The sequence below is a fragment of the Syngnathus leptorhynchus genome, chromosome 7, assembly GCF_054491065.1.
Source record: "Syngnathus leptorhynchus isolate UIUO chromosome 7, UIUO_Slep, whole genome shotgun sequence".
In the NCBI taxonomy this organism is placed as follows: domain Eukaryota; kingdom Metazoa; phylum Chordata; class Actinopteri; order Syngnathiformes; family Syngnathidae; genus Syngnathus; species Syngnathus leptorhynchus.
The window spans coordinates 3,943,313-3,963,044 of NC_141201.1; the positions used below are offsets into that span (position 1 = coordinate 3,943,313).

A 19,732-nucleotide genomic window follows, 5' to 3' on the forward strand; every position below is an offset into this window, starting at 1 on the left:
TGACTATGAAATTTAAATCAGGATGAATCTAAATTGAATATTTTTTGTATTTGGTTTCTCGAAATTGGTTTTCTTCTTTGACATAGCAATTGTAAAAATCATCAATGCCAGAAATTAATACGACAGACTTTACAGATTAATCATTTCATCCTTTCTTCTTTTAATATCACCTTTATCTGAATTACACCTTAAAATATTTTTTTTTCTCCCAAATCTGAATATTTTATGAAAGCACACATATACAAATGCCAAAGCAACATTTTGCAACGTTGATGATAAATGACGACGGTTTGAATGAGAAAAATCCAAACAGGACATCTGAACAAATACACATCGCTGACATAATACAATCTGAATTGCTTTCTTTGTTGCCGTGTAAACAGTAAGCGATGAGGATGCCAACATATTCATCTTAATGTCTCTTGGAGATTTTCTTTTTCACATTTCTACTTTACATATATGACTTATTAGAATGAGACAGACATGCACGTTTTGAAAAATCACCCCAAAAAATGGCAGCAGATATTACAGGAAACAAACTGTTTAAAAATAAGGCAACAATAATACACTTCATTCAAAGTTTTGTTTCATTTAGAGTTCGGGGAAAACAGAATGTGATAGTTATCAGGATTTTACTGTACATTTTTTTTTTAAACTGTTGATTTCAGACAATCATTTATGACATTGTCCAGAAACCATTAGTTGAGAGCGATTAGAGATGAATTACTCTCAACTATATTTTAACACTCTTTTAATGTGACCTCCTGCTTACCAATGAAGATGAATGAATGATGTTATTCTATCCAACATAGCAGAGCAATTCTGGAAAAGAAAAATGGCACCAATTGTTTATGAACTAAAACGTTCAAAAATGATAAAAGGTGGCAGTGGAATCACTTTCATGTGTCATCATGAGAGGTGGCTCCTATTGCTGTACAAATGTTGACTAACATTTGGGAATTACAAGGTTGAAACGTGAACTGATAAACACCTTCATAATGTTAAGGAGTAAGGAAACGCTATGCAAATGATATCCTTTAAAAACCAGTGAATGGAAAAGTAGAAGTTGTTTGAAGATTTAAAATGCTAATTTCTGTTAGTGCAGGTAAGACGTTTACATGTTAGCTTTAAGCTAACTAACATTCATTCGCCAAAGTTAGACAGTTTGGTTTAACATCTGGGTGTTTAAACATCTGGTGTTTATGTCTCCTTTGTTTTATTATTTGTCAGTTTGAGTTAACTTCAACTGAGAATGTTAGCTTCTTTTTTTTTTTTTGAAGAATTGTGTGAATGAGAGAGAGTTAGGATAGGCGCTAACCAATAAGGGGAAATGTGGATAAAGCATATTGTGAGTGGACAAAAAAATATTTTGTCAAAGTATGATTCATTTTCTTTCTATTGCTTCAAGATAATGAACAATTATTTCCATACTGAATCTTCAGTGATAAATTAATCAGTTATTTTGTTTGGGGTACACAAGCTAATTAAAAAAAACAAAAAACTTTTACATAAAAGGAGGAGCAATGGTTTGATGCGTTATTTCAACATCTGCATTAGAATCGATACTCTCACCAAAAGTTCGGTTTCGCTGCCGGACGCCGTCGTCATTCTACTGCTCGCTGGCTTTGCCTTTGAACTTGACCACCATGACGGTGATGTTATCGGGGCAGCCGCGGTAGTACGACTGGAGGACGATGCTCTTGGCGCCAAAGTGCGGCTCATCCAGGCGCTCGCGGACGAAGCGCACGGCCTCTTCGTTGCTGAAGGTGTCCCACAGGCCGTCCGACGCCAGGATCATGAACTCTGGCTGGAGCTTGTTCAGGTCGAAGGAAAGGATGTCAGGGTCGGGAATGACCACGTTGAGGTTCTTCAGCGTGTAGTCACCCAGGGAGCGAGACATGGCCAGGATTCCCTGGACGCGCCATGAGCCATTGAAACTAATGAATCCGCCTGACCACAAGAAAAAGCCCAAATAAAGTTGTTTACATTAATCAAAATTAGATTTTCTCGATCACCCCAAATTCTCGTTAATTCCAGTGAAAAGTTCCCACCATTCAATTTTACAATCCTGCAAGATAACATCACTTCCCGTACTAGCTAGGGCAACATATCCTCGAGTGTCTCGGAAAACGCTTGGATTACATTCTGACTTTCTTACATGGCCAGGATGTGTCTCTGGTTTCCTCCTCACCAAGCGAGCAAGGTCATAGCTTAGCATTTCAAAAATGCTGAGGTCTTGACATCAAGCTACAACAGACTGCAAAATGTACAAATACAACCCAGTGGAAAAATACAATATGTGTTCAGCATTGCATAAAAAAAGGAGTTTTCATAAATTAGGGAACATGAGACCCCAGATAGTTTTATTAGCTATTGATAATTATGAGAGAATATTTAGCTAATAGGTGCTAGGAAAAAAAAATATATTCATCATAAATATTGTTGAATAACTATGACTTTTCATTTCAAATCTGCCCTTCCAGCGACGTTTGTGTCTACTGTCTACTATTTATAATCCTTAACATCACTTTGAGAGAAGCAAAAGGGTCTGCCATTTGATTTTTTTAACCAGTTGCCTTATTTGGTTATTCCTCTAGTACCTAAATAAACCGCTAGATGGCGATGAAGGACTATTATGCAATATTGCCCCACAGGCTTACACCTCTGGCCCGGTGCCATCATCACTCCAACACTCCAGAGTGCATGCGGCAAGAGTAGGAGGCAGAATTATAGCTCCAAAATGCCGCCTGTGTTTTTAACGAGCACCTTTGATTCAACCGAGACAAAAGAGGCAGCGGCGCTCATGACTGTTTTCACGTTATGTTTCCCTTAAGTGAGAAATTGATTTGTATGCAGTCAGTGTGCGTGTGTAGAGTCTCACCAGCTTTCTGGATCCTCTTGCGCTCTTTCAGCTGGTAGGGCTTGTGGTCATGCGATAGCGGGATGGCCTTGCCGTCTTTATCGCACAGGACTCCGCGCGAGTCGCCGACGTTAGCTACCGTCAGCTCCTTATCGGACAGGAGGGCCACCAGACATGTGGTGCCTGAGGGAGGACGAGCACAAGAAAGAATGTGGCTGATGTGGAAATAATTGACTATAAACCTGACTCCATCTATTTGGCTGTAAATGAAGTGGAATGGCTCGAGATGAACCATACAAATTTCATAAATCACCACTTCCTGCTTAAGTTTGAATTTTGTTATTAGGGAGTCATGCATTATTAACAAGATATTAAAGCAGGCATATTCTGCATTATTTTTCCCCTCATTCGAGTCAAAACGCCACAAGGATGAAGTATAACAGCACACATTCTCGGGTTCTCAGGGGGCCATCTTGTCACTCTACTGTGGCGTGTGCCAATGTAAACATGGCTTTACGTTACCATGACGACAAGAGACGGAGCGAAGGAGGCGCTTGGGGCAATGAGCATGTTACCATATGTGAAAAGTCTCACAGCACACCACCAAATTGTTCAAAAAACACAAATAAGTAACATGTCTTTCAATAAGTAATAGTGGTGCATTTTATGAAATTATACAGAAATGACATCATTAACTTAAATGCAACATGCATTAAGATTTCATGCTCAATGTGTGCTTTATGGCCACAGGGGGCAGTGTAATGCACATGGATGTTATAGTCACAGAGGATAAAGAATATATGCCAGAGAGGATTGTATCAAATTTAAAAGAGTTAATATTAGTTGTGTGGCCACACAACGCTCTTACTGTAACCTTTAAAAACAAAAGCGGGGAAGGCCTCGCCTCTCTATTTGGCCCGTCAGCTTGACTGAACCGTTCGGACTGAAGCCCTTTGTGTGCGATCCCAATTTTTTTTTCTTATTTCTGCTCTCACACGCACACAAAAGACGAAAGTGGTGGGCGTAAGAGCTTGCTTTTGAAGGGCTACTGGGCATCCAGCTCTGGCTTAGACTACAATGGGATGTGTGAGGGCGGGGTTACATAAGGAAATAGCTGTAAACATGTAAAAATAGTGGAGTCAAACTCAGGATACAGTTGAAATAAACACAAAAGATGAAAAGAATTTCCATGTTATGAAATGTCGTTTGAAGCGTCAAGCAATTCCAGTCCGTCCGTCGGTTGGTTGACTGACATGCAATTTATGTCGGAGATGCTTCGGGGTTAGACGGAACGACATCATTTTTAAAGGAGAGATGAGATCCGAGATTTCTCGGCAGCAAAACACGTTTAGTTTTCCCATTTTGTGGTATTAGGTGAGAAGACATGGAAATAGAGAAATACAGAAAGAGGGAGTGCGGTGAATACTGATGACACTTGGATGCAGATGTTTTTTTTAACGGAAGTGGAAAATAATTGCATGCGTACCTAATCCGACATATAGCTTCTCCTGCACTGTGCCACGCTGTTCGGTTAATTAGCCTTATCGGGATCCCATAGCGATAGAGATAATGGACAGAGACGGCTCGCTAGCATATTCTTGGCCAATTAGGCAAGCCTTTGTCGAGCAACTCGACCGCCAATCCCTATTAAAATAGCACACGCTATGTTCATGCTAATTATCCGTTTCGCTTGGACAAAAGATTGAGGGCTCCACCCAAATTGCAATCTACATTTATTGTTGAGTTTTTCTAGGCCCTTCCGCTCATTAGTACACATAAAAATTAGCAACAGTGAGACAATCTGAGCAAAACAAGCGTTTCACAGATTTGGAATATGTTAACTGAGTTTGAAAAAGGGAAAGACGGCACAAATGGCGCTGGAAAAAAGATTTATTTCGAAAATACTTTTTTTTATAATCCTGCCTCTTCTCTGCCCTGTGTGTGAAAGTCATTCATTCACCTTGCGAGACAAAAACAAGTGGCCGGAAAGATTTACCACAAGCAACCACCTGCTCTCAACATTTCCGCTGTCACCTTTAACTTTTCATGATGGCACTCACGCATCAGTGGGCAACTTGTGTTCTGTGTCAAAACCTGCCGGGAGTTCACGCCGTCACGTCAAGGTGAGGCGTCGAAGCACACCGACGCTGCGTCAAGGTGACTGTTTCCGACCTGAAGCTTACGGCCAATTCCATTAAAGTCACATCACTTTTATCGCCACTCGGTGTTTGCTGATAAGCGACGAGGGGACGGAGAGCCCGGGGGGGGGGGGGCTGGATGAATCAGATATATCGCGGACTACGAGTTCATCCAGGAGCATCTCTCCGGCACGCTCCCCTGCCGCTTAATTCAGTCCCTGATTGCAATAAAGAGGAGATAGCTGTGAATCAGCCACAACTGGAAGAATGAGCAATTACCTGATCAGCAATTACCCCCCGAGACGCTGACACTGTAATAAATTCCGACTCTAAACAAGCATTATCTTTCTCTAAGTTAACTCACAGCCAATGCGTCTCGCTGTCTGGACAAAAATAACAGCTCTGAACGAAAAGACAAAAGGGATGAGGAGATGGCTTTTCTTGCTGGAACACCATTGATCAGTAAGCGGATGCTGGCTGGAGTACAGAAGAAGAAAACGACCAGAGTAAAAAAGGATAACGAGGTCGGCGGCGGGCGAGTGCAACAAAAGGGTGTTGCCTTTTTTTTTTTTTTTTTTTACAACCAATGTGTCGTGAGCTTTCTCGAGTTGATGGGCTGGAGAATAAACTGCTGACATGGGAGTCACATGTTGGAAATCAAGTTATTATTCACGCTACGCATTGTTCGAAGCCCTAATCCAATTTAACAACCTAACCCCTTGTTAAAGTGAATTACTCCTCTCAGCGTCATCATTTTTTATTTTTTTTTGGTCTTCCTGAGCGTGAAAGTTTATGCATGAAACTTTAAAGTCCCAGCGAAGGGGAAAATCTATCTTAGTAAATTCACACCAGAGCGATAAAAGTTTGGGAATTGACATGATAGTTATTTTTCAATTTGTTGTGACTTTTTAAATGTAGCCGCTAGCTTTATTTATTTTTTGAACATGTTTAATTTGTTTTTTCATTGGTTTTATTTTTTATTATTTTCTTATTTGTGTAGCGGAGGATAAAAAGGCATGTTTTAGAGACAAAGAATTATTCATTTCAAAAACAGCCCAAAATTCTCCAACGGTGGCGATGAATGCAAGATCGGATTTTACAAGTCTACAGACAACGGCGCAGCAGCAAATAAAAGCCGAACAATCGATACTGAAAATTACTGCACACCGCAGAGGCTATGTACGCATCATACCTCATGGGAGGAGGGAGAAAACCTTCATCATAATAATAAGCTTTATTGCTCATTCAAGGAAGGCCATAAGTCTTAATAATATTCCCTACTCATTGAAATGGTTTCCAACCTACTCGTGGCGAGTGTTAGTATGTTTGCGGGGAATTTGAGATCATTTGAAGAGTCGTAACAGGTTTTATGGACCAACTGGGGGATATTTCTCTATACTATTTATTTTTTATTGAGCAAATAAAGAATCTTTAGGGACTTTTTGAATTAGCTGCGTCAAGCGAAGAATATTCAAAGACATTTAGTAGCTTACGATAATTTTTAGACCAACGAGAAAAGTCTTAAGACTAACTCATATTCCGTTTTCATTCCCGCTACGTCCCCCGACCAAATGAAAGTCTCCTGAACTTTTCCTGCTCCCCACTCCATCGGCTGCTTGCGTCACTCTCCTTCCCGCGCAGCTTTCAACAACCAAAACTTCCGCACGTCCCCTTCGTCTGACCCCCCCCCCCGTCTCCGCCGCCCACTCCTCACCCCTTGTATCCCACCAGAAATAATTACTACAAGCCTTGTGAAGATTGGCTTGTATTTAAACAGCTGAATAAGCAAGGCTCGAGGGTTGCTGACAGTCATTGTTCAACAGGAGAAGATTGAAAGAGTGCGAACTCAAAGACATCACCATGGATTAACCCAGCGGTATGCTTAATTCCGACCCGTTTTATAACCACGCAAAGATGACCAACTGAGATAACGTGGTTGCAAAACTGTGCACACCCTCTGATAAAAGGGGCGTGGTTGTGTTCAGACTTAACCAATCAAATCCAAACTCGTTTTAAATGGGAGACAAACACACACACCTGCTTCATTGTATGTGGCGGAGAGTTTTGCCAATATTTCCCGGTCCAACGTCAGGATCTGCTGCTCCAGGATAGACGGGTAGGACAGGGTGTCCTTTTTCTCCTCCTTCTCTTTATCCTTTTCCTTATCCCGCTCTCGCTCACGTTCATAGGTGAGCAGCTGCTGGCGTAGCGCCTCCGGCAGGTGAGCCTTTGCGTAGTCAGCAGCCGCCTGATAACAGACAGTGGAAAGAGAGAAAGAGAGAGAAGAGAAAGAAAAAAAAAACTGAGGTCCATATAAATAAATTTTGAGACTCTTACAAAATTTGATTTGGTCACAGTTGGTGTAGCAGAAAATATTTTTGATGCAATATCAGGAAAGAATTTCAATTCCTCATATTGTCCTAAGCAACCATTTCCTGTGTGGAATTAAGTTCACATTTCCTCTATTGGACTTTGAATGTTCCACAGTGTCCTGACATATGTTATTGATTTTTGTCTAAAACAATGAATGCTGATTAAAATAAAAGGAAATTAAATGGCATAAAAAAAAAAACAGAGATGCTCTAATGTCTGAGTAAGCTAACTTAGCTCCCTCGAGAGCAGATAAAACCTTTGAACACGTATTTTTTTGCTGCCTTTCTCTTCCCCTGACTCAGCGCAGAATCGGGAAAACAATCCCGCTCAACCAAGGTCATGAGGTTCAGGTGAGAACACATATCAGATAATACACTTCACGGAGGCGTCGCTAGATCATATTTCATTTGTTCTTGAGAAGAATCTGTAAAAAAAAAAAAGAAAACCCACAAAGTATCATCTCAACTTGAACGATTTCAGGCTGAATTACAGAGATAGGATGAGCCAAACGCTGATCCCGTTTCTTCCGACTTCATTTCAAACAAACCCCTGTTCTCATTATGAAAATTGCTTTTGTGGAATCTTGTTTTTCCTTTTTCACTCATCTACACTGTGTGTGTAGCTGAGTCGCCGCAGCTTGTCTTCGCCGGCTCGCTTCCTCGCGTCCAAACACTGCCGATGTTTGCTTCTCCCCCTTGAGTGTGTCTCCATTTAAATTGTCATCATCCTTTCCCGTCTGCTTCCGTGGTAACATTCCACACCGCAGAATGTATTATTGTGTATTATTCGCCCCCCGTACCGACTGTTGAAGTGCCTCCATCCTGCGGTTGCCATGAAAAGAGCCAAGATAATAAACTGAGTTCAGGGGTCATAAATAGAACAGGAAGTGTATTGTCCCGCTGCGTCGTACAGTGCCAATTACTGAGCAGTTTAATTGACGGGCCTGTCAACCGGAATAAAGCGCTGGTGGCAAAGTCCCTCATGACAGACCTAAATAGAGGTTCGCTATACATTATAAATTCATAAGCTTTGCCTCAGCAGATGTTCAAAGTGAGTTTGGGCTTGTGTCCAGTGGAGAGATTCTTTAGTGAATTAAAAATTGCAGGGTAAAAAAAAAAAAAAAAAACAGGCAGAGGTGATTGTGTAATAAAAAGTGGATAACTCAATATTTGGACAGATGGCGGAAATTAAGGATCAGTCCTGTGATATTTATTACACGCGGCTACAGTCGGAGTAAAAGTAAGGGAGCAAAGCAGTTGGACAAAAAAAAAAAAAAAATAGTTAGCTGACATTTGGAAAAATGAAAAAGAAAAAATTAGCTGAAATGCTAGTTGACGTTTGGAAAAATTAAGCGAGCCTGTGAGCCAGGGCTGGTCGTGCAGAGGAAAGCAAAAGAGCCAAGAAGGGGAAATTAATTTATTAATTGATTTATTCATTCTTTTTTTTTTTTAGCCATTTATTTAACTATGTATCCATTTATTTATTTCAAATAAGTCCTACATGACAAGTAGCTTGTGGGCAGGAGCCGATGCGATATCTTAAGTGAGCCTCGTTGAAGGGGCGCGGAAAATCCTGGTGGGACGTTCAACCCCAATCTAATTCATAATGAGCTTCCCTGTTTGTGGTTTCTGTGTTATGAATCGTTATCTTTTTTGCTCTTTTAAACCCGACGCATTCATTAACCCTCAAATATGCCAGTCAGTTCCCTAATCGTTAAGTTATGTGGGCAATTAAAGTGACAGAATGAATCTTACACACAGATTGACCTTTCATTTTCTATGCATATAATTATATTGAATAGGATTGGGGGTGAATATATATTCGAATTGTGAGCAAACCGCCCACATGGACGGGGCCAGGCCAGTAAGCACAGCTCTCAACCCACAAACACACGCACACACACTGCATCATCCATCCTGTCACGACACTTGCCAGACCAAGAGAAACACAAGTGCCTCTTAAATATTTTTCATCCATCACATCTAAAAGCTGGCAGACATGAGAAAAGTCATACAAGGAATTCCTTTAAAAAAAAAAATCCCCCTCAGGGAATTTTGTATAAGGAACGCAAGAATCTTTTTTATCCCCTGCTGGTGTTTGGACAGATAAAGTCATTGGTGGAGAAAAAGGAAGAGAAGAGGACACATTGACTGGGAACGTGAAGACCACTCATTAGTATCACTCGAGTGCATCGTTGCGAGAGGAAGGAAAGAGAGTTGGTCCCTCCTGATGGTTTGAAATGAACCATCAAAGCAACAGCACACAGAGAAATGATAAAGTGCAGTAGATGACAGGCAAGTGAGAAAGGGAGACGTCGGCTGGATTTACACTGCGGGGACTCAATTTTCGTGCCCGGCGTAAGTCATCAGTGGAGTTGTCTTCCTTTTGGTATTTTTGTAAAAGTCAAAGTCTATAAATTATGATGATGATAATAATGTCTTCATAATGATAGACTGAAAGTGTTGCACTACCTACGCCAAAACGTAGACCTGCTTTTAGCTGGTCTAAAATTTAGTCTACTTTCTGTCATCAAGTTGTCAGAGCATGACAAACATCCGTCCACACTCTGGAGGAGTTCGACCAGAATATTCAAAGGTGCATTCTATAATGTGTGCGGATCCTATATGTTGTATTTTGTCTGCCGTTATTGAGCAAACATGACCATTTGTTATTTTTTTTAAACGAACAAATCGTACCAATCCGTTTGACCCGGATCGATTTTAAAGGGCCTTCAGCACCAGGACCGTTTGCCTGCCTCAGGAATGAAAAGTAATATGGCTTAGAAAAACAAAACAAAACAAAACAAACAAACTCTCTTTACTCAGTTGGAAATATTTGTTTCGCCTCGCAAACTCCCCCGTGTGTTCTCGCGCACAAATCTTAGCCTGGCATCGCTAAAACTATTTTGCTCACCCAAACATTGAATCTCACAGAACCACAACAAACACAGCACAGATGGGCTGTAGTCTGGAGGATTTACACAGGTATGCAGCCACACTGTGAGATTCAAATAAGATACCAACTGAACACACACAGCAGTGGACCACAACCAGTCAGTCAGGAAAAAGATCTTTACTCATAGAATGAAGGCAACTATTACAGAGGAGGGGGGGGGCCCGGACATCGGTCTCTTTGCAATAGAAGTAAGACCTCACCGGGTGTCCTTCCCATGACAGCTGCTCCATTCCAGGAAGGTGAAAACTCAGATTAAACCGTAACGGTCCATGAGGAAAGCTCATGTGCTTAATGCATTTGCCTCACCTTCGAGAAAGACGATCGCTTTGCGCGCACACCTCGCCCGATGTTTTTGGTATATTCCCGCGACCTGAAGTTGGCGATCGATTGCATGAATATTCACGTTGTAATGCAAGCGTGCCTAAATTAGAGCGGTATTTATTCTCATTGCCATTCAGAGTGTGCTTGCATTCCGGAGAACTGCTCAAGTGTTACACCCTGCCACAGCTCATCACACTCTGATGAACGTCGTCACGTCACATGTCTGTCAAACACACACACGAACGCGAAGCATCTTCGTTTGTCTCTAAACAAGATTTGAAGGCCGTTATCAATCATTTTCTGGACGGATAATCGGTAAAAAGGATTTCCTGATAGATGAATGGCATTTGTCTGAAAGCCGTTTAATACTTGAAAAGCTCCACACGCACATATGCTCTTGTATCAATCAGTTGTGACTTCACACAAACTGCCCCCCCGAGCTGTGTTAAAACCCCAAAACTTCAGTCGACTGATTTATGCAAGTGACTCGCTGCCGCTAACAAAATGGAGGCCAGCCCGCCCGCTGTCGCCGCCGCCGCCGCACACAGGGTGTGTTGTTCCAATAAAACTCAAATGGAGCCTCAGCCAAACCTCAATTGCAAGCCAGTAACAAAGAAATGCGGTTTTAAAATGAGAATTTATATCTTCATCAATCAGAGTCATCCAGGTCCTGAAGAGCAAAGCAGCCCCAGACCATCAATTAGGATAACTGTTTCAGTTTTTATATGATGTTATTTTTCTGAAATTCTCTCCTAAAAGTCTTAGGAAGCATTTCTGCATTATTTTTTTTTTCCTTGAATGAGCCTTACATGCAATGTGGGAGGATGTTGGAGAAAGCCACATAAACACAAAGAGCCAAGATAGCAATGCAGGACCGCTCCACTGTCACTGTTGCTTATGCAAGCAAATTCTTGCGGCTTCCAAAAAGCAAACACGGTATATAAAAAATAAAAAAACACTTAAGAGGCTTAAACTATTTCTCCAATAGACCTTATTATAAGTGGACTTAAGTTGTCAGCATTAGAGTCCAAGTACGAGCCTGTCTGTGCGTCGCGTGGGAGGGAAGCTATCGAGGTGCGGCCGCCGAGACGATTCAAGAGCTCGACCGTGCGGCATTTGTCATCGCCGCGCTCTCCGACACGGTGATAAATCTGGCTCATTGCCTCCACGCTGCAGCTCTCGCTCCCACGTACGCACACTGGTGCTCTTGGCTCACACTCGTAACGCTCCTCTGATGTGAAATATCAATTTGCATTTGTCGCCGGCGTCGCGCCGCCAGCATAATGCACACCCCTGCTGTGGTAGCGTATCACTCAGTCGCAGAGAAACCATCAGCTTTGCTTAAAATACTGCACATCAAAGCTCTTCTACAACCTCCATTTAGATAAACGGGCCGTGGCTTCTTTTCAGACAGAAATGTCGTCTCAACTAGATGACGAACGGTGGAGGAGTAGAAAATAATTTTGACGTGAACAGTTAGCAAGCTCTGTTTGTGTTTTACAACACGAGGCCCTTACGTGGGTGTGGGGGAAGCAAAATGGGAAGGAGGAAGGGAAATGTACACAGCATAGACCGGTACTTTCTTTTTTTTTTTTTTTTCCAGACCGGGTACCGTACTTACAATACTTGAAAATGCCATTTTTGTCTTGTAATTGTACTGAAATTTATTCAAGGGGAATTTTGTTTTTGTTTGTAAACAAACTTTTTTTTTTTCTTGAACAAGGTTTTTGACTGATATATAACGATACACTTCGAGGATAAATATTTGTGCTGTCAACTATTTTAAATTGTATCATTTTTTTGTCAAATTCCACGTATTGTCTCTTTGTCCACTAGACTAACATTTTCCTCTTGACAGTACTTAGTACTGCATAGACAAGCTAAAAATATTAGATGACAGAAATTGGAAAAAGCTTGTGCGTTTTCTCGGTACCACAGTAATTAGTTGCTATGCAACCATTTTTCTGGAAGTGAAAAAAAAAAAATAGTACATAAAAACAGACGCAACCTTGTGAAAGCCTGTGGCCACAACAAGGCACACTGCCACACCGCGCTGCCAAGTGTCGCCTTGCTTATTCCGACTCGACAGCTTCCTGGACGCTTTTGCCTCCTCTTCCTGTGTCCATCCTTCCATCGGCCACTCACATCTCCATACAGCTGGCTTCTTTGACACAACAACTCTTTCAGAAGAAGAAGCAGCAGCACCGCGCGCATAGCAAGTAAGCTAGCAGCAGTCATACGCTACAAAATTGTTGATTTCACACTTGCTCGATTGAATCGAAAGATAATTAGTTTCACGGGTTTGTTTTTCCCACATCGCTCATCGTCTAAAAGTTCGGTCCAAAGAACAAAAAAAAGCTACGCCCTCTTACTAAAAATATGCCACCGCCAGGACGAAATGTTGCTAGCGAGGCGGCGGCGTAGTAAGTAAAAGTCACAGAGGCCCTTCGGGACGGGAGGCAGAAGACTCTTTAATATTTCAAGGCACTGATAAGGACGTCGGGCGGACTGCAGAAAGATAAGATGACTGCGGGCCGGGCTGGTTGGGGACATTAAAAGCTAAAGGGGGAAACAGATTTAGCGGGGTAGATATACTGTAAATCTGGCGAAGCTAAACAGCGTGTTCTCACAGGAATTGAGGGTATCGCAGAAAAAAAGATACTTCAGGTTGGATTTATCCTACAAAAATGTGTTTTGAGGAGCTCAGTGGGGTATCAGAAAGAGGAAAAGAGGCAGTTATTAAGAACAGTTGAAGCGGTGGGACTGATCGGAAGAAGAGAGAGAGAGAGAGAGAGAGAGAGAGAGAGAGAGAGAGAGAGAGAGAGAGAGAGAGAGAGAGAGAGAGAGAGAGAGAGAGAGAGAGAGAGAGAGAGAGAAACAAGGTTGCTTTGGAGAAAGGTCAACGGAGACAGTTGTGTGTGAGGGAGAAAAGATTTCAAACTGAGCAAAGAGGTGGAAAAGTATGTCAAGTTTTCTCGGGGGAGAAAAGCGTAGGTGACCTGGCTTCCAGCCTGGCAGCCTTCTGAGAAAGAAGAAAAAATAGGAGAAAAAAAAAAAAAAAAAAAAAGAAAAGCCTTCGCTGGACCATCCTGGCCAATCATTTGAACTTTCGGTCTACGACTGTCTTCACATCCATTTTTAAAAGTTGACGCTTCACTACGTTTGTCACATATGGCCTCCACTTGCTGAGGAGACTTGACGTCCTTCAACATTTGAGAGGAGACATGGCAGACAGAAATAGAAAGAGACTTCATGGAGTCGTTAAGAAAGCTAGTCCGATCCTCGGCTGCCAACGAGGGGGTGGACGTTGGCCAAGATGACATCCGTTATGGACGACTCCTTTGTCATCTGGTTCTTTTTCATGTTCTTTTTCTCGACGGAATCAATAATGTACTCTATTTCTTCTCTTGCTTCATTTCAGCCTAGCAGCTGGAAGTAGAGCTCCTAGTCTCGCTACCGGATCATCTCATTAAATAAACTCAGGAAAGGGCAGCGTACGTTTGTGGTTTGCAAACAAATACGAGTTTCTGCTTGTGTAAACAAACACACCGCACGGAGGAGACGTCACACTAAAAATAGTGTCAAGTTCAGCAGGGAACATGGTTTCGGGGGGGAATAAGGAAACGAAGAAGATGAGCAGGAAAGTGGAAAGAAAAAAAAAATGAACCGGAGCTGTGCAGTTAATGTATAGTCCCAACCTCCCTGGTGGGATTATCGTAAATCTAATACACCCCGCTGTCACTTCAACTCTTTTTAGCCTTGGCTTATGGGCGCTCCCAGGAAGGGAGCGTGGCTCCTTGGAGCCTGGAGCTGTTAGCATTAGCGCACGAGCTTCCTCTGCGCCACCGCCACATTAATCAATTTGCGACTGTGCTTATCTTGTCTGCCATTCCCTCCGAGCTATCATTTAACGAAATATTCAATCACATCTATAAATCTGGTACAAGTATCATTTCGAGCCAAATCTGAAATATTTGACTATTGTTCAATAATTGCTCGGTGGCAAGAGGAGCTGAAAAGAGTTGTGATGTCACTGGAGTCGGAATGTGTCACGTGTCCTGTTTATGATTTTCTAAATGAGATGTTCAGGGCGAGAGACAAACAATAAACTCTGGCAACAAGCGAGGCTCTGTCTTTGACCGGGACACTCATTCCAGCTAAAATTGACCCCCCCGAAAAAAACCCAAAATGATTCTACTAAACACTAAATCTCAATAGGAGATTTTGTTCATTTATCACAAGTTCTTAATTTGGCTCCTAATAAGGCTTAATCAAAATCGTTACACCTCATTTGTTTACTGCTTAAAGGATCACAACATTTTTTTTTCCCCATGTAAAAAGCAGATTTCTTCAGTGTAACTCCCCGAAGACTCATGATTTGATTGGAATGGATATATTTTTGTCTTTGGCCCTTGGTGGAAAATCACGACTGCTTGGTAAAATATTACTGTAGCTATTTATTGACGCAATAAACTCCAGCCCTTATTTACTCGTGCGCATAAAAAGGAAAGAACATGTAGCTCTTAACTGATACTAAGAATGTTACCGTGGTGATGACTGCTTTTTTTGTCTCTCTAAATTCTTTTTTAGCTAATGCTAATTAACGCCATAACATAAATTGCCTTTCTATGAGCGGTGCCTATCCCAGTCCACGTGGCTTTTGGGTTTGCAAGCTGCTGGTTATATTTAAAGATTTGTTCCTCACACTCAAGAGTTCCTCAGTGAATCGAAACCATGTGCAAATATTAAACATGTGTATGAGCCGCATTCCTTCCGTTCGGATTGCTCGATGCGTGCGAGGCGGCTCGGCACATATGAGCGCCAGACCGGCTTAAACAGTCGGGCGTCCGAAAGTTGCGTGATTGAGCTTCTATTGATTAAATTGTCTGTTTATGCTTGTTGTAGATAAACTATTCCACAAAAATGCACCTGCTCTACCCATCTGACCAAAGAGGAACGAGGAGAGCAACATTTGTGGACTCAACAAATGCAATGTAAACAACCGTAGCGATGCGACTAATGCTGAACAGCTGTCACTTGTGAGATTTTTCTCAGTCGACATTCTTCTCCTCTCTCAAGACACAACAGACTCAACCGTTTCCCCAAAGTCGCTCAATTCTGGAAGTGGTCGCTCACATACAGAATTAGACTACCGTGTATTGATCTCAAGAAGAAGCAGTCGTTTGACTTCGGAAAACGGAACATGCTTCCCTGTCGATATTCTCCTTTAAAACCAATGCGATTAGGCTTACCAAGGCCAGTCGATTACAATCCTGATTAAGGCTGTTAATCAGCAAGCGATGGATTTCTAAGACCATATTTACAGCAGCGTGAGCAATTTACGCAAAGTTCCTAAGCACGTCGGAATCGGTTGTCAATTCTTTGAAAAGAAGCACTGGATTTTTTTTTTCAACGCTAACTTTGCAACAGACACGCATGCATGCGCACCTAGTATATGCACATTTGCTTTCTTTGCTCTCCCCAGACTGCGGCCTTTGTTCGCTCCGTCTAATCCTGTAATACCAACAGTGCATTTAGCCACATACCAGCTTCCTTTCATCTACCCCAAGTGAGGACCAGTGCAGGTTGAATGCAAACAACTTGATGTTTTGACTAAATAACCCCAAAGAGTTCCAAGCTAAAGAAAGCTGCACAGTAGGAAAAAAAAAAAAAAAGCAAACATGTCGATGTATTAATATTCCACACCAGTCTTACGGTCTATAAAATGGCTACTCCGAAGTTGCAAAGAAGGGGAACTGTGCCGCATGACTACTTCAATTGCTCCCCGAAGCCCCATATATTTTACAATTTTTGAAATTAATAATAAAAGTTGAAAATAAAATGGCTTTTCAGACTGGATATAAAGCAAAGGGAAAGTAAGGACAGACAATGCAAGGCAATCAAACCTCTGCCAAGGCTGTAAAATGCTTACTGGTGCTATTTTCTCACTTTCTCAAAGATCTTGGGGGCGTTAAAAAAAAAATATATATATATATATATTGATTGTTGATTTTTCATGTTTTGAAGATAAGTAGGAACACTCTACGTATGCGCATATCAAAAATTGTCCTCGGTGCATCAGATGGAGTCTCACAGCGAACAATTTGGCAGCGAGGGAAGAGCCTGAACGTAACAAATGACTCTTGTTGAGATTTCGTGCAGGTTATCCGATGTCAGCGAAAAGCCATTGTCTATTTAATGGATAAATCCCCTCACTGAGCCGGAAATGAGTCCGATGTGACCATGGATGGCCACTGATAAATTTAGATAGAGAGGTATACGCACTGAGCACGGGCAATTCAATTGTGCTGAGAGGTTGGAGGAGGAGGAGATCAATTCTGAAGCATCTGGTCAGGACCAGCAAAGGCTTAAATTCGAGGTTACTGACTAGTCCTGGTAAGGTGATGCTTTCAAAAAGAGGAAGTAAAGAAGTACTAAAAAAAAAATGAACAGCTCAAAGGGCCGCAATTCAGTGCATATTTTCTTTAACAAAAAAAAAAAGGCAAAGTTGTTTCTCAAGGACATGCAATAATAAAGCAGCTTCTCGCCTACATGAATAAACACAGTGTACCGCCAATTTTTATTTCTGCATGACTTCAAACCACATGTTAGGTCACAATCTTTAAAAAGGAACTAAAACAGGCTCTAGGGGAGGAAAAAAAAACCAGCATATGAATGGTTTTGGTCAAAAGCTGTCAGTAGTTAACTTGGAACTTTGACACAAAGACTGAATTATCACTGAAATTGCAGATATCATCTGTATTTCCGCTTTCCTGTTTTTTGTCAGTCACCAACCAAGATGGAGTCAAACTGAGTCAGGATAAAAGCACAAAGTGCCAACCACGCTTTGTGGCTTCAACAGTGCACGGTTGTACTGGTCGATGAGGTCATGTTGGGACAGGCCAGTGTCACTCAGATGACGTGTGACAAGAGACTGTGGTTTTGAATTGTAATTTCACCAATCACCACTAGATGGCAGATGACCCTATACTGGCCTTATGAGTAGGCCTATTTTTTTTTGCAGATTTGAAATATGCAGGATAAACCTAGCACCTCAATAATATTACAATTTTTAGGAATTTGAAAGAAAAAAAAACAAAAATGTGCTTATTTTGTTGTGACATTTTCTTATGTTAGAACAATGGCTCTTATATATTTAAAATAATAAATGTAATGTGAAAAATTGAATACATTAGGTGCATGCATTTATAAATTGACGTCCCTCCGAGATTTAAAAGGCTCTAAAAAGTTTCCCCGCAGTACACATGTACAAGTGTTGCGTTGTAACGAGGAAATTGCGTGTAAATTCACAATGTGTGTGTCACAAATTTACTAGACGCTCCTGAAAGACAAGACTTGATAGCTGGTGAATTACATAAGGACAAAACCTGTTTGGAAATGTACATCACTACAGTGACACCCGTGAAACTGGTTTACAGTAGTTGAAATATTCTCTAGGTTGAGGCATCTCAACCAACAGTTGAGTTTCAATGATTGTGGGCTTTGATAAATGACTCTTCCCAATGAGGTTGCCAGCGTCAGGGTTGGTTGTACAAGTTAGTGCTTGATTGTTTCAAATGGGATGTAATTGCGCTCCTGTCGCTCAATGCGATACCTTTTGTGATTGAAGTCCAAGCAAGATGTCACAAAAGTTCAATGACTGGTATCACAAAAGATGCATTTAGAATCCAAAATACACAACTACAACAAACTACAAGTTTCACCTTCAGATAATCCGCTTGGAGTGTAATGCACTTTCCCAGTCGCTTGAGATGTTTTTTTTGGCTAGGAATTGTCAGATGCTCAGGCCATTGTGAGCAGGGGAGTTGCCTTTTGCATTGAGGGATATCACACTGAAGAGGAATATTTTTGTTTGGGATTAAAATGTTTTGTGAGACCAGTTTTGGAACTCTCCCGACATAGTTCAGACATGGCTAGTTTAATGACATGTCAAGGGGACAAAAGGTTCATGTGAGGCAACAACACTGACAGAGCTGAAGCAAGTTTCATTGTGAGAAATATCATTTATCAATAAAATATCATCTTTACATTGCACAAACAAATTCCCCCCTGGCTTTTTATTGTAACAGGTGTATGAGGGTGGGGAGTCATTCGGAATAACTCGCTTCTCTAAGACAAAATCACCAAACTCACCTCTCCGCCGTGTCCGTCAAAAATCCCAAAAATGGACGGGTGGCTCTTGTTGACAACGTCGGCGAGCACGTCGTAACGGTCCTCCATGTGGTCCCGCCGCCCTTGGATGGAGTACACGGCGACGTTGTGGCTCTTCAACTCCCACGTCTTGGCGAACTCGGCGTCCAGGACATCCAAGCCGCCAAAGCGCTCGTTCTGCATCATCTCGGCCACCTTCCCCTTGACCATCTTGACGGCGTCGCGGCTCGACTTGACGATGGTTTTCACTTCGTCCGTGTGGAAGAAGTAACTCCATAAGGCCAAGCTGATGCATAGTAGGAACAGGGTCTCCGGCCGGAGCAGAAAATAACGCATGATACGACCTAACAGGGACAGCAGGGTCATTGTATCCTCTATCATTTATGATGGTTTTTCACGCGTGGGGGGATACCGCGGCAGGTAGTGCGCGCTTTTACGCCGGCCGATTTCACTCCATGGCTGGCGTGTGCGGCGAGGATCGGTCGAGGTGAAACGGGCTCATTGAACCCAGAAGCTGGACAATCAAAGAAGAAATGACACTTCGCTTCTCGTGTTATTCCGCCGATGAGTTCGAGCCGACCACTTCAGTGTTCACTCCCGCAGTGAAAGACGCTCAGTTCGATCTGCCCATTTGGATGTTCGTTCGGCAAGTCCACCGCGCCGGACTACGACGAAACAGCGTACCGGTCCGGGGTCGAGCTATGAAAGCGTCTGTTCTTTTGGACAGACAAGTGACCCCCCACCCCCGTCCCTCAAAATAGCTGCTCGATGTGCGTCCTCACATTCCCAGCTGCCACACTGGATGCGACCGAACACTGCTGCTCGCGGAATACATGGGCCGAGATGCCTTCACGTACACTAAGTTATCTAAAGTTTTTCCCAAATTCGCAACTGCTGTCACAAAATGCAATTT

General features: G+C 42.2%; 1 protein-coding gene across 1 annotated transcript; it reads right to left on the reverse strand.

Moving 5' to 3' along the window:
- Positions 1-136: 136 nt before the first annotated feature.
- ppm1lb (protein phosphatase, Mg2+/Mn2+ dependent, 1Lb) lies at positions 137-19,648 on the reverse strand. Its single transcript, XM_085916564.1, has 4 exons — positions 18,802-19,648; positions 7,036-7,246; positions 2,882-3,043; positions 137-1,950 (listed from the first exon to the last, which is right to left on the reverse strand). The coding sequence occupies exons 1-4, from the start codon at positions 19,198-19,200 to the stop codon at positions 1,610-1,612; spliced, it is 1,113 nt and encodes a 370-aa protein (XP_085772690.1). The 5' UTR covers positions 19,201-19,648; the 3' UTR covers positions 137-1,609.
- Positions 19,649-19,732: the final 84 nt, after the last annotated feature.